Source organism: Mangifera indica, chromosome 2 (genome assembly GCF_011075055.1).
Source record: "Mangifera indica cultivar Alphonso chromosome 2, CATAS_Mindica_2.1, whole genome shotgun sequence".
NCBI lineage: Eukaryota > Viridiplantae > Streptophyta > Magnoliopsida > Sapindales > Anacardiaceae > Mangifera > Mangifera indica.
Genome location: NC_058138.1, coordinates 14,508,781 through 14,524,018, shown reverse-complemented (window position 1 = coordinate 14,524,018; position 15,238 = coordinate 14,508,781). Strand labels below are relative to the sequence as shown.

At 31.2% G+C, this 15,238-nt stretch overlaps 2 protein-coding genes across 2 annotated transcripts; both read right to left on the bottom strand.

The window, feature by feature from the left end:
• Positions 1 to 603: 603 nt before the first annotated feature.
• LOC123208582 (probable fatty acyl-CoA reductase 4) lies at positions 604 to 4,811 on the bottom strand. The gene is made up of 9 exons (XM_044626118.1): positions 4,733 to 4,811; positions 4,561 to 4,664; positions 3,985 to 4,187; positions 2,445 to 2,545; positions 2,095 to 2,287; positions 1,870 to 2,031; positions 1,672 to 1,753; positions 1,180 to 1,466; positions 604 to 757 (listed from the first exon to the last, which is right to left on the bottom strand). The coding sequence occupies exons 1-9, from the start codon at positions 4,809 to 4,811 to the stop codon at positions 604 to 606; spliced, it is 1,365 nt and encodes a 454-aa protein (XP_044482053.1).
• A 3,446-nt stretch (positions 4,812 to 8,257) lies between these two features.
• On the bottom strand, positions 8,258 to 11,846 carry LOC123208581 (phenylacetaldehyde reductase-like). The gene is made up of 4 exons (XM_044626117.1): positions 11,688 to 11,846; positions 9,700 to 9,775; positions 9,327 to 9,513; positions 8,258 to 8,417 (listed from the first exon to the last, which is right to left on the bottom strand). The coding sequence occupies exons 1-4, from the start codon at positions 11,844 to 11,846 to the stop codon at positions 8,258 to 8,260; spliced, it is 582 nt and encodes a 193-aa protein (XP_044482052.1).
• Between the last annotated feature and the right edge of the window lie 3,392 nt (positions 11,847 to 15,238).

Below are 15,238 nucleotides of genomic sequence, written 5' to 3'. Positions count from 1 at the left end.
GGAAACAATTTACAAATAGATTATTCTTGTTTTGCAAAATGTTGTTTATTGCCAATACACATGCATTTTTCTTTGTAAATTGTCTGGCATGAAGATCAGGAAATTTTGCATATTCTAATAACTAGTTGTTAGGCCTATGAAATTTCATTCCGTACCTCTACAATATTTTTTGCAGCAACCCTTCATTTGATTATTCGGTCTATAGAAGAATTAGAAAGGCATACATCACATTCCAAGTACTGAAAACTGACTATGCATCTTGTTTCTATCGTATCATGTAAAGTGAAATTTAAGGTTTAGAGTTTAGGATTTAGTGTTTAGAGAATGTGAAGAGACAGCAGACTGTCTATTCCTGGCTCAATTCTTTTCGTGGGCTCGTCCAGGTTGTTGCAAATAGCTAGGGATTCCTTGGAAGTGTGCTGTCTTTAGTTATAGATTTTTATCGTGCACAACGGAGGAAACTTCATCGCTTGTGGGATAAAATTCTAGGTTCTTTCATCCTTTCAGCTTTCTAGATTCATAATATTTTTTTTATATATATATATAAAATCATTCTTTATTATTTCATAATGTAACAGAAGACTAATATAGAGAAACCAATTATCACTTGAGAACATATTTTACAAGTCCAGCAATGTGAGTGTTGACAATGTAGTCTTCCCAATCAATGCCTTTTGGATCGAAGTTAAATGCATTAGCTTCTTGTGCATTCTCTTCCATTGTCAATTGCAAATTTTGTGAGTTTGTGACATCGAAACTGTAGAAGTGGCAAACATAAATAATCAATTAAATATTTTCCTTTTCTTTATAAAGACATATATGACTTTATAATTTATTTATTTTAAAGTTGAAAAATAAAAACACACGTACACGCCCCTAAATAACATATAGGGTTTGAAAAGCTCCATCATTCGTACAGCAAATTTGATCTTTCTGTTGTGATCAATACAAATGTCTTTATAGCTTTCGTAGAAATTTGAAATCAATTTCAGTGCCTTCAGACAAGATCAAAAATGAGAAATTAGTGATACAATGAGAGTAAAATGTGAGAAAATAGTACGTGTGAGCTATTAAGTCCAGAAAAACTTATATGGAATAATCTCATTACATCATCAAAGTAAAGTGAAGTGAAGTGCTTGTTCCAACTTAATATTTTTCTTACAATTCACAATTGCAATTTAGGTATTGGGAATACAAACCTTCAGTGGCATCACATATCTAATACCGATCCATGCGTGAAAACTCGCTGGTGTTTTAAAGAATCTGCACTTGCGAACTTTAATTGGCTTCCCATCTTTGTTTTTCAATGGATGTTCAATGAAATATTGTCTCGCAAACTTGTGAATGTCTGTCATCTTTATTGGGTTTGTCCTAGATGAGCCAATGTGATAAATTATCCGAGAATGTTGTTGTGTATTTGCCGCCATAGCCATGATAATTGAATTCACCACCATGTCCGCTGGTATCTACATGCATCCATGATGTCAATTAGTATGCAGTTTAATTTTAAACACTAGCAAACTTAAGGTCTGAATTCTAAATCATTGATCCGATTGCGTCCACCAGATTGCATTGGATAATGACCGGAAATTATTTCACAAAATTATGTGAAAATTTTGTATTGTAATAATCTGACAGAAAATTTCTCTGTATGAAGCTAGAATGTCTCACCATATCAACGATTGTCATGGGATTAGCGAGCAAGAATTTCAATTTCCCTTTACCATAACCCGCAATTGGCCCATCGATGCCTCTGTATTGAACAACAATATAAATGAAGTTATAGTGTAAAATTCATATTTTCTATACTTAGTTCCTAGTGAAGTTGATTTTTTTACTCAAAAATGGAAATGGTTGATGTGATTATACCTCAAACCTTCGATCCATCCAGGAAATGGTTCTGCAAATGTACTGGTTATCATGGTGGGGCGGATGATGAGTAGAGGAATAGTCTCTCTGTATTCTCCTAACATCATCTCTCCCATAGCCTTTGTAAACACGTATGTGTTTGGCCATCCATATAATGTCGCCCTGTAAAAAATTTAAATAATTTAAAAGCTTCTCTACATATGTGCATAATTTAAAAGCTCAAACCTGTTGATGCCCAAATCCGTCATGGTTGAGGCAAGCTCATTTTGGCCAGCTCCTTTAGCTTGAAGTTGATTTAATTTTTCTTGTATCAATTCCTTTTCTATAGTAAGATCCAGTTTGCGTGTATTTTTCAGAGCTTCACCAATGTTGATTGGGTTTTCTGGTATGAGTCCTGATGCTTCACCGCACACGTACGCTATAAAATCACGAAGAACTCAGATATTATTTTCTTTAAATCTTTCCTATTTCAGTAGGTATTTATTTAGTATTTTTTTAAAGGACAAAATATACTAAATAAATGATAAATATATAATTCAATCACTAAAAGAAACCTAGCTAGGAGTAATTATTACCAGTTGATACATGGAGAAGCATATTTATTTTAATGCAATTCTTTGCAAAGTTCAAAACGTTGAACGCTCCCATTGTGTTGACCTTGTAAGCATAGTCGTATCTAAATAGAAAATATATCCAAAGAAAAAGAATTCAGTTGATAATTTATATCAGGAGTAAGAAAAAAAACTGAATCGGAATCGAAACTGGATGTATCCACCTTTCAGTTATGTATCTTACTCGAAACAGATCTACTATGGGTAGATGTTGATTCCAGTTTTGTGGAATTGATCTATTCCAATTCCAATTCTAATTTTATCTTATAAAGAATTGGAACCTAAACCAAGACCTAAATATAAAATAGGCAGTAAGGTTCATGCATTAATGACGCTATTAAGAGAAGGTTGTGATAAAAAATTTTCTCCTACTGAAGCTGATATAGAAGTTGCCAAACTTGTTATCAAGGAGAAAGGAGAGTCTAACAAATACACTCAATTTATTTTATATATTTTTGGTCAAATAAATAAATTGAATTAATGATTATTGGGGTAGGAACTGGTCTTAATGTTCTATCAGAGGGTGAACAGCCTGTCAACTTTTTGGTAATTTTATTTTAAGGTAACATCAGAGCCATTAGATGTAATTATAGATATTGTTAAGCCAAAATCCAAGAAAGCCAGCCATTCGACAAAATTCTGCAAAATCGAATTTGTATTATAGTATAGGTTATAGGTATAAAATGAAATTTGAAATATAGTACAGTTTTCAGATAGGAATCGAAGCTTGCTTGGAACCTACAAGGTTGGTTCTCGCTAGGAACCTATCTTGTAGGTTTCGGGTTCCAGTTTTGGTTTCAATTTTGGTTCCACAAATACCGAGACCTGCTCACTCCTAATTTATATATGAAAGCAGGAGAAGAAGAAGCTATACATAGCAATATTTTTAAAACCAAATTGATGATTAAATTGATTGTCTCACTAGTTTACAATTTGATCTATTCAACCGGTTCGATTTACTCCTCAATTATTATATATTTCTTGAATAATATTAAATATTTGTCACATTTTTTAAATATAAATATATAAAATACATTAGAAGTAACTCTGTATAATTATTAATAACAACTAAGTATATTTTCTTCTTAAAAATATATATTTTAATTCAGTAAAATAAAAATACTCAAAAAAGTAAAAAAGATAATTTCAAAAACGTTAATTAAAAAATTGTTACTTTATTATATAGATAAAGAAAAAAATTAATTACAAATTTTATTATAAATTCAATTAACATCTTACAAATTTTAACTTTTTTAAGATTTTAGTAAAATAAAAAATAAGATAATATTATGTAAACTGATTTTATTAATTTTAAATAGTTTTTTTGGTTCAACTGATTTACAAAGTTTGACCGAATTTCAAACCAATCAATATATATAAAAATCGGATTGGATTCATGATTTAATTAGTCGGCCACTCCAGGTTTATTTTGAAAACACTGATATGTAGATACTTTAGGGATTTAAATAGTTCCTCAAGGAGGATCAAACCAGTTTATACATACCTTTCGTCAAAGTTGGTTATTGCAGCAAAATTTAATAGTAAGTCAATTTCTGTCCACATTTCTTCCATTAGTTTAGAATCTTTTACTCCCAAGTTGGTATCAGAAACATCACCGGCGACAGCAACTATCTTTTCTGATATAAAGGATTTCAGATTGGCACCAACCTCATCCCTCACCACACGAAACAGCTCCGTCTCCACAAACTGTATCATCATGTATTATTGTGCTCGAAGTAAGCATGCATGCAACCATCAAACTAAACTCCACATCAACTATGAGTTAAAAACCCATTTTGAGTAAGCAAATTGATGCACACTTGATGATATCATCTAAGTAATTAAATGATTTTAAATTAAGGATAATGTAATATCTAATCACATGATAAAACATCATGTGTATACTCATTTGTGTATTTAAAAAATGGGCATGTATAGTTTTATTTTATATATGGATGGATTTTTTTTTTTGGAAGTTCAAATTCACATGTTACATTAATATTGGTAGGAGAAATAGACCATAAACACATATATCTATAGAATTATATTCATAAAAGAAGTGTGAAGTAAAACAAAAAACCTCGTTCAGAATTCGTTTCATTGCAAAGTCTGGATCTGGTGCTCTCACAAGAAGATACAACTTTTTAACATTTGGTTGAGTCCTCAGAATCTTCTCTACAAAAACTGCAATAACATCTAAATTAATACTAACATGAAAATTAAGATCGAATTTTAGGAAGAAGAATTATTACCCTTTGCTAGGAAGCCTGTGGCACCAGTGACAAAAATAGTTTTGTCTTTCAGAAAGTTGAGAGGGCTAACGGATGCCATTGTTGCTTGGAGAATTGAATGATGATAATTTACGTAATGGTACTAATGAGTATATATAGAAAAGAAAAAACCTCTTAAGTAAGCGTCCATTGGTTAGTTAGAAGTATGTGACTATCAGCACGAACTGTTTAAATTTTGTTGTCTCAAAGATCAACATCTATTTTTACATCGAAACAGACTCATCACCGGGGAAAGACGGACAATTGCTACCAAAAATGGCAGATAGCTGGCCATCACTAGAGAAAATTTAAAAGTTTTTCTTGTGATCATGTCTATTATATCAGGATATTGTCATTATTGTGGTTCCACAAATAAATGCATCCAGATCAATCTACGTCTTCAAATTACACAAATCGAAAAAGATAACTGAAATAAAACTCGCGTTGATTGTGATATGAAGTTTATATTATGTTGAGTAATTTGAAAGTGAGAATAGTCTAAAGTTAAAATTGTGCTAAGAAGTTTGAGGTTCGCAGTGCTTGAAAAATCTCTTTATATTCTGAGTTGCTAGAGCGGATCAGACTAAGAAGAATAACAGGCGTTGGTATTAAGGGAACATGTTGAGCAGAGACGAGTTGTGGGGAACAACAGATGTTTGCATTAAGGGGAGATGTTGAGCAAAATAAAGATAAGTAACAAATGTTTGTATTAAGATACTGAGCAAAGAAATTAACAAAAATGTATGAAAAGTTGGTATCAAGGTGAGATGTTGAGGAATGTAAAAATGACAAATCGATGACATAAACGTGCACCTAAACCCTTTATTTAAAATATAATATTGAGTTCATTTTTTTAAAGACTGTATAGTTTAACTAGAACTTTAACATTTACCAATCAATCATGTTTCAATCAGGCATTTAATCATGTTACTGCATTTTATATAATCAGTGATAATAAGAGAAGAAAAAAGCGAGATGATGGTAACTAAAATTTTCTAAATATTAGGCCAATCCAAGCTTTGATAAATTTTTATTGGAAACTAAATAAAATTGTCACTCTCCAAAATGATTTTTGATCTGAAAAAAAAATCACGTAAAATATTTTTTGTAGTAAAAGAAAGTAAATATTACCTTGGGGATTATTAATTTTGCTAAAATTTTTTATTACTCAATAATTAATATGGGATTGACCGGTCATCCTGGACCTCTGGTTATGTATGTTTAGGGTTTTTTATTGATATTAAATACGTCCCTCAACAGAATGTGAGCAGATCGAGAAAAGGACTGCAGTCTGCATGTGAGTTGCTGATTGATATTAATTACCTCCAGTTTCTCGAGATCTAACAGTTCTCAAATAAGAATTAGACAAAAGGACATCAGTTTTCCTGTGAACAGTCGTACGTTACAGAGGACAATGCAGACATAATTAAGAATCTAAATTAATATATATTTACCATTACACATAATTTTAAGAACCCTAATCGCATGAAAACTTTTTTATCCTAAATTTTATCTAAAATTAAGTTAAAAAGCAAATGCATTCGACAATATATTCATTTTAATCCAAGTAAGCATTTTATTGAGTTTTTTTGGTTTTTTTTTTTTCAAGAATTGAACCAAAATTTTAAGATTATTTGGGAAAAAAAATTATAAGAAATTGAGGGTAAGAGTATTTTGAGCAAGATGGGAGATGTAGGCACGGTAAGTGGACTAAGCTAAATGTAGGGTTTTTTTTATGCATTCTAATTATAAAAAATCTATCTTAATAGTTAACAAAATGGTTAATAAATAGAAATTTTTTAAAAGGCCAAATGACTATTTCCCACTCAAGGTTTGGTACAAATCCAATTTTTCATCTATTAATTATCAAAAATTTAAATATTCATTTGTTTGTTAAATTTTATTATTACTATTGGGGTAAAATTTTTATTTAATAAAAATATTTAAAAAAATTAAGAATTTATCACATTTTCACCATCCGTTTAAAAATTAACAAATTTTCTTTACTTAAAGTTTGAACAACTTCATTTGCCCCCTAGGTTTGTCCAACATGTTGCTATTGCCCTAAGATGATGACACCCTCTCTTCCTTTCGGCTTCTCTCTTAGCGATACTCTATTTGTGGCCATCATCGACTAATAAAATCGATCGATAAAGATGATCGATCATCTCTAAACAAAGACGTGATTTATCTTAGATTTGCACCAAACATTGAGTGGAAAATAGTCGTTTGGCCTTTTTAAAAATGTAAGTCACCATCTTCAAAATAATTATAAATTATTTTATCTTAGATTGAAGACAACTATTTTTTTAGTAATGATTTGAGTGCTTTTTTTTAGTAATGCTTTCTTCTAGAAAATGCAATCGTCTCGTTATGTCGAATTTGTACTCTTTTATTTGAATATTTTCATATTTATCATTCAAATTTTCTCAAGTGGCGAATAAAATTGATTGTTGACAACTAGCCTATTTAATTTATTAGATATATTTTACTTTCAATGTATTAATTTTGGCTCACACATCACCATCTGATTCTGAGATCTACTTATTGCCATTGATCCAAAGAGATGCTCTCAATTGCTGCCGACGGCCAATGGCTCACCTTCTCACATGTGAAAATGAACATGTCTTTTTCTCGTTAACATACTCTTCAGTAATAATGTATCGTCTGATTGATGCGTTTGGAGAGAGAAATAGTTGCTGCCCTTCTCTTATGAAATTACGTCTTGGGTTTTGAGCTTGATATTTGGATTTTTATTTTGTCTTATTATTATTACTTATGGTTTAATGGTTATTACAATTTTTCATGAATTATTTTTAATTTAAAGTTTGTACACAAATTTTTAATAGTAAATTCGATGGAATGTAATTTTATGAGATGTTAAGAATATTATAAATAAAGTTTGATTTGGCGGACGCATAACTAGGTGAGAGATATTAAGAAAAAGTTCTAAAATAATTTGAAAATAAACTAATTTTGTACACAACATTCAGAAAATTTTCAACTCCATTATCACATTAAAAAAAAAAAAAAAAGCCCGTAGTTTTTCAGTTCATCATAGATTGTTTAAAGCTGTCTTCAAGTAGTTGTCGATCATAATTGTGGTGAGCTAAGAAGAACATGTGTTAGACGTGGAGTTAAGGCCTCATAATTAGTGCAGTTGAGAGAAGGTTTCGACTGCAATTTTCTGCTTGGCTGTTGGCCTATGTGAACCAGAATGGTCTTGTGGAAGGTAAGATTTTAATCCCTTTTTCTGCAATGTTAGATGTCCATGTTTCAATCTATTTCAGTAGTTTTGGTTCATGCACTGACTTTTTTTTTTTTTTTTTAAATCAACAAATCAAACCATTGTTAACAGCAGAAAACAATTTTGATAAGAAAGCAAAAACTTGGGAAGGAATGATCCTTTTATAAATGCATGCCGAAAAATCATAAAGTTAAAGAGTGTTAAAACATGAAAATAGTTACCAAAAACAAGAAATGATCCTTTTATTTATTATTGGAGTGTTATGGGTAGCAGACACAGAAATCAACAAAGGCCTTCTCCTTGAGAGATTCTACTGTCTCCTTGATGCTAACTTCTAAGGGAGTGAACTCAAGTCCCAAGCTATTCGCTTTTTCTTTCGACACCTGATATGTTGGCACATATGGCTTGTCATCCATACACCTGCAGAGGTTTTCAAAACAAAATTGAAGTTACTACAATTATACCCAGTATCATCATACATTTTCACTGCTGATTGTTTAACTGCCAAGACATAAACGGTCCAAAAACGCAAGAAAAGAAAACCATCTACCTTGTGAACTAAGGATTCCCGATAAAAAGAAGCTGTCATTGACACCAAAATTATGTTTGTTTTAAGAGGAAAACTACTGTAATTATAATTGAGGAAAAAACAAGAAAAATTTTGGAAATTTGCAGAAGTAGAGAGCTGTTATTTTAAAACACACACTTAAAGACAAATAACAATGCCTATTTATAGGCTAAAATGCTGAAAATTAAGCAACTAGCTATTATTTATTTTGACTCCTATTTATCAGCTAACAACTTAACTAATTTGAGAGATTTTTGTAGTATTTTCCTGCAAGAGATTTTGAATTATATCTCCAACAAATTCTATGTTTGTTACACTCTATCAATGAGACATCAAAAAATATTTCATAACTAGTGAAATAAAGAAAACTTTTTTCGTTAACTCTCTGTTTTATAATAGGAAGGGTCAAAGACTTTCCTTATATGATCAAATATCTGAAATGAAATACATTAAGATGTCAAAGATGGAAGATGGCAGTGAGAAAACTATCACAGTTTTTTGCTTCATCATAAAATGTTTGCTGAGGTGAAATAAATAAAGTTGCATAGAACACAAAAACCATTAGCATGATTGGTGTGTCATAGAAAGCCAAGAAATGCAACAAAAAAGACAGATTTGAGTCAAACAAAACTTACTATAACATAATTATTCAGGAAATAACTTCATATAATAAAAAAATAAGCAAATGAACATCTACTGCAACTGATGATTATAAACCGTCCTTTTTACTGTCTTAATTTAGGGTAGAAAGGAAAATTTACCTTTCAGGAAGCTGGAAAGTAGGGTAAAGATCACTTAAGCCCTTCACAACTTCTGAATAGTGCGCGACTCTCTCAACTAAACAATATCTACCACTGGCTGACGGAACCTCAAAAGCTAGGATATGTGCAATAGCGACATCTTTGACATTAACCCATCCAAAAGTTGCATTGGGGAAAGTTTGAGCTCCTGCATCCAATGATGGAACGAAAAATAAATGAGCGAAAAGGTTAAGATATAAGCACACACATTCAGCAATCCCAATTCATAACATTGGGAATCATGCATTGTATGTTCTCTCTCTCTCTCTCTCTCTCTCTCTCTCTCTATATATATATATATATATATAGGCAGAGAATTTATAATTTGTTACACTGGAACATCCATTTAGAGACAATGTCCATGAAGATGCCTTGTTGGCCGCCTTATCTTTGCTCATAGCGTTAATATGCTGTACAAAATAAAAGCCTAAGCATCCACCATCTAATTGACAAAAAGACAGCAACAAGTAAAGCAACATGAATAACCTACTAAATGTTGCTATGAAAGTTTGTCAACTGCCATTTGCCAGAGGCACATTGCATTTCCTAGTTCTACCACTCAGCAGCCGACTGAGAATTCCACAAACTGATGTATTTGAGTGCTATGGAAGTGCAACAAATCTATTGACACCAAAACTTTTTGGTTAGTTTGATTTTTCAGTCAACTTTTTGAATGTGATGGAAACTATTAGTGATGATTGTTAGTGTTTAAAATAAAACTGCATACTCATGGACATCATGGATGCATGTAGATACCAGCGGACATGGTGGTGAATTCAATTATCATGGCTATGGCGGCAAATACACAACAACATTCTCGGATAATTTATCACATTGGCTCATCTAGGACAAACCCAATAAAGATGACAGACATTCACAAGTTTGCGAGACAATATTTTATTGAACATCCATTGAAAAACAAAGATGGGAAGCCAATTAAAGTTCGCAAGTGCAGATTCTTTAAAACACCAGCGAGTTTTCACGCATGGATCCGTATTAGATATGTGATGCCACCAAAGGTTTGCATTCTCAATACCTAAATTGCAATTGTGAATTGTAAGAAAAATATTAAGTTGGAACAAGCACTTCACTTCACTTTACTTTGATGATGTAATGAGATTATTTCATATAAGTTTTTCTGGACTTAATAGTTCATACATGTTCTATTTTCTCACATTTTACTTTCATTGTATCACTAATTTCTCATTTTTGATTTTGTCTGGAGATACCGAAATTGATTTCAAATTTCTACAAAAGCTATAGAGACATTTGTATTGATCACGACAGAAAGATCAAATTTGCTACGCAAATGATGGAGCTTTTCAAACCCTATATGTTATTTAGGGGCATGTATGTGTCTATTTTATTTTTCAGCTTTTATATAATAAATTATTAAGTCATATATGTCTTTAAAAAGGAAAGGAAAATATTTAATTGGTTATTTATGTTTGCCACATCTAGAGCTTCGATGACACAAACTTGCAAAATTTGTGATTGACTATGGAAGAGAATGCGCAAGAAGCTAATGCATTTAACTTCAATCCAAAAGGCATCGATTGGGAAGACTACATTATCAACACTCACATTACTGGACTTGTAAAATGTGTTCTCAAGTGATAATTGGTTTCTCTATATTAGTCTTATGTTACATTATGAAATAATGTCGAATGATTATATTATATATATATCTATCATTTAATTATATATATATATATATAAAATTATGAATCCAGAAAGCTGAAAGGATGAAAGAACCTGCTTAGAATTTTATCCCACAAGCGATGAAGTTTTCTCTGTTGTCCACGCTAAAAATCTATAACATAACCAAAGACAGCAGACTTCCAAGGAATCCTAACTAAGGACAACACACTTCCAAGGAATCCCTAGCTATTTGCCACAACCTGGAAGAATCCACGAAAAGAATTGAGCCAGAAAAAGATAGTCTGTTGTCTCTTCACTTTGTCTAAATACTAAACCCTAAATCGTAAATCTGACTTCACATGATACGATAGAAACAAGATGCATAGTCAGGTTTCGGTACTTGGAATGTGATGTATGCAATGCTAATGCTTCTATAGACCAAATAATCAAATGAAGGGTTGCTGCAAAAAATATTGTAAAGGTACGGAATGAAATTTCATAGGCCTAACTTTTTATTATTAGAATATGCAAAATTTCCTGATCTTCACGCCAGACAATTTACAGAGAGAAATGCATGTGTATTGGAAATAAACACCATTTTGCAAAACAAGAAAAAATATATTTGTAAATTGTTTCCAGTCTAACAAAGGAACTCAGAAAGCAAAAGTTACTTCATGATACAATGTCTTGTAACCCCAACAAGGACGAATCTGGATCATTATATCCAAGCAGTTTATACTCAGATCCTCTCACATGGACACTAAAGCAAGCTTTCTCTATTTTCACCACGCCTTGATGCATGGTATCCATCTTTGTCTTCATGTCAGAACTATCATCCATAAGCGGAACAAGAAGAGTCAACTCCCTATAAATGTCACGTGTGAACCTACATATCTGCTGAGCAAATTCAAGTTCAAACAAAAACCCATAGAAAAATGGACTAATTTTAAACTCAAAATGTTAAATTAGAGCCCAAAAGCTATTCATGCTATTTTTAATTAACCAAATGAATGTCTTAGTTAATTGTGAAATAGCTAAAGAAGCATGGAGAAACATAGGATAAAAAACGAAGGTACCGTGAGTGTTAAGAAAACTAGACTTAAAATACTCGTAATAAAATTTTAAAATCTAACCATGCTTGGCTTAGAGTTTATTTTTTATTTTCAGGCAAAACTAAGTGATATCTCAAATGAATCCTATGCTTTAGGTGAGATATATTCAAAGGTTCCTTCCGAAGGTGACATCAATTGAAGAATATCAAAAGGTAGAAAAATGGATTTTGAAGAATTGATTGGATCACTTTAGACATATGAACTCACCTTAAAAAGAATGGATAAAAAAAGTTTGGTACGAGTCTTGCACTTAAACATTTTATTGAATCTACTTAACTGATAATATTGATTTTAGAGTTTTTGATGATGAAAAATATTTATGTTGACCAAGAATTATGCCTAGTTTTCTTAAGAAGAGCATGAGAAAGCCAAATGGAGTTTGGTTCAACCAAAGCTACCATAAAAAATTGAATATATGAAAAATAAAGCTAGATGAAATGTTAAGCCAAGGAAAATCTTATGGAGATAAAACGGGAGTTGGCTTAACACCAGGTGCAAGCACGTTAAATTTTGTTGTGTGCACATTTGTAGAAGTAAAAGATACAACAGATAAGTTTGATACTAACCTAGTTCATGTTTAATACTAACGTTGTTCTTGTATGTCAGTTTTGTGGGAAAAGGGACACATTCAACTAAAATGTTCAAACTAAAAATGTATGTGAAAAACTACATCCAAAGTCTGAAATTTACGTCAGTTTCTTTCTCAAGTGATTATCATGGTTTGAAATTTTTATAGCATCGAAAAGTTGTGTTAATATCATAGTTGAACATAACTGTTCACCTGTTTATCATGATAACATATGGTTTTTTGATTATGTTGCTTCAAGAGTTGATTAGAAATAAATCATTACTTTCTGATATTGAGCCGTATAATTAGAGGTGTTTAAAATAATCTAAAAAACTGAAAATCAATTCGGCATTTGAATCATAAACTGATCCAAAAAGATAAGGTAATCGTAAAATCGGTTTAGTTATCGAATTGAAATAGTATGGAAACTGAAATTTTGATTCGGTTTTTGGTTTATTAAAATCTGAAAACTGATTATCCCAATTCAAACCGGTTTTCAAATTGAAAAAATAATAAAAATATTTTATATTATTCATCTATTTAATATCAATAAAGAAAAATCAAATTGCAATAATGTTTTTGTCGGCGTTACATCTGTGCTTTTCTCTCTTCTTTATTTCTTTGCATTAAACCACATAACTTTTTCTATTCCCTATTTCCCTTGCAGGTTGCAGCAGCTTGACAGCCTCATTTTCTATACTTTTTCTCCTGCACTTGCTCAGTAACCTTTAATTCATTTTAATTATCCAACGGTTTCAGGTTTTTTCCTTTTTTTTCTTTGTAATTACTGGGAAATGCTTGAGAACTTATAGAGTTCAGTTTACCATAGCTAAAGATGATGATAAGAGCAACCTCAGCTTCACACAAAACTGAGAACTCATAAGCCTTAACAATCCATTTCTTTCCTTTGCAAAAGTCACCTGCCGGTTTATCTTCTGCTCTATTCTCCTCAGCTCCACTCTTCCCCTCCCAATCACTAATATATTATCAGTTACTTGTTTTTTTAATCTAAAAATCAGTCATGGCAACCAAAACAAAACGATTTGATTTTCTTTTCTAAATTATTTCTCTTTTTTGCTTTCTTATCAAGGGCAAGAAGCTATTCTGTTTTTCAATGATTCCAAATTTGCTGACAATCTATGTTCGACGACAGTCAATTATCTTTTTCAGTCGAAAGTTCAACTAACAGTGATGACAATCTCCATTTTCGTTAGTCTCTCCCAATATTTTCTATTACTTTTTGGTATTACACACTTTAGGTTTTTATCATACATTCAAAAAAGAGGTAAAAAAAAATTCAGATTCAGTTAACAATAAGTTTTTACATAAAATCAGTTCGATTTCAATTCAGAATTTTCTTCAAATAAAAATTTTCGTTCGGTTTACAAATCCTTCAAACCGGGTTGATTACCCAATTTTGAACACAACTACATGTGATAATGGACATGTTACATATGGAGATGGGAAAAGATAAAAAATGTTAGGTAAAGCATCAATTAATATTTCAATATTGCTTCCTTTGCATGCTATTTTGTTTGTAAATGAACTAAAAGCTAATTTCATTAGCACAAGTCAAATATATGATAATGATCATGTGATTTAGTTTTAAAAAACCCGGTGTAAAGTTCTTGATGAAGGGGGGAAATTTGCGTCGAAAGTTGTGAAATCTAACGACAATTGCTATATATTAAAAAATTAGTTTGCTTGTAATATTGCTAAAATCAATCCAAGTGAATTCTGGTATTTTAAATTGGGTCACATAAATTTTAAAGATGTTGTAAGATTTAAAAATTAAAAAAGAAGTGTTGTACGAGACCTATTGATGTTAAGAAATAAAGCTCGAATTTTCATTTATATTGCATACATATCCATTCTCATTTTCTTTTAAATTTTCATTGATTGTGTTTAGGTGTTAAGTATGATGGTAAAAGGTGAGAGACTTGACTTGAGCCTTTGGAAGCTAGCTTGAATGGTGTGTTATTACGTTGGAGTTTTAAAAACAAACTTGGTTTAAAACGCTTGGTGGAAGACATCGTGAGGAAGAAAGAACAAGAGAGATTAGTCTACTGTGCAAGCCATACAATTTTTTTACAAGATTTTGGTGCTAGTTATCTCCAATTGTAAAATCATTTCTTAATTGACATTGATTTTTCAAAGAGAGAAGATTTGTAATCTTTTGAACTTTATTCATGTTCTTACGTTTCAGCCTATCGAATTTATTTATCTCCCTTTAATTTAAAAAATAATTTTGAGTTCGTTTTTTTGTTTTTGGTAAATAAGTATACATATTGCATAAACAGAAGCCCAGAGACAAACAATTAATCTAAGCTCATCCTCAGGAAAAGAAGATAGCGGTAACTCTAGCATACAAGAAAGTAATTCAAAGACATGTCCAATAATTTAAATAGTCCTAAATCAATTAAAAGTCTCAAGTCTCAATTAAATAGTCCTAAATCAATTAAAAATCAATTCTATAATCTGTATCAAGAGAAGAAAAAATCAATCATATAATCTGTATCAAGAGAAGAAAAAATATTGCCCTTGATGATGCC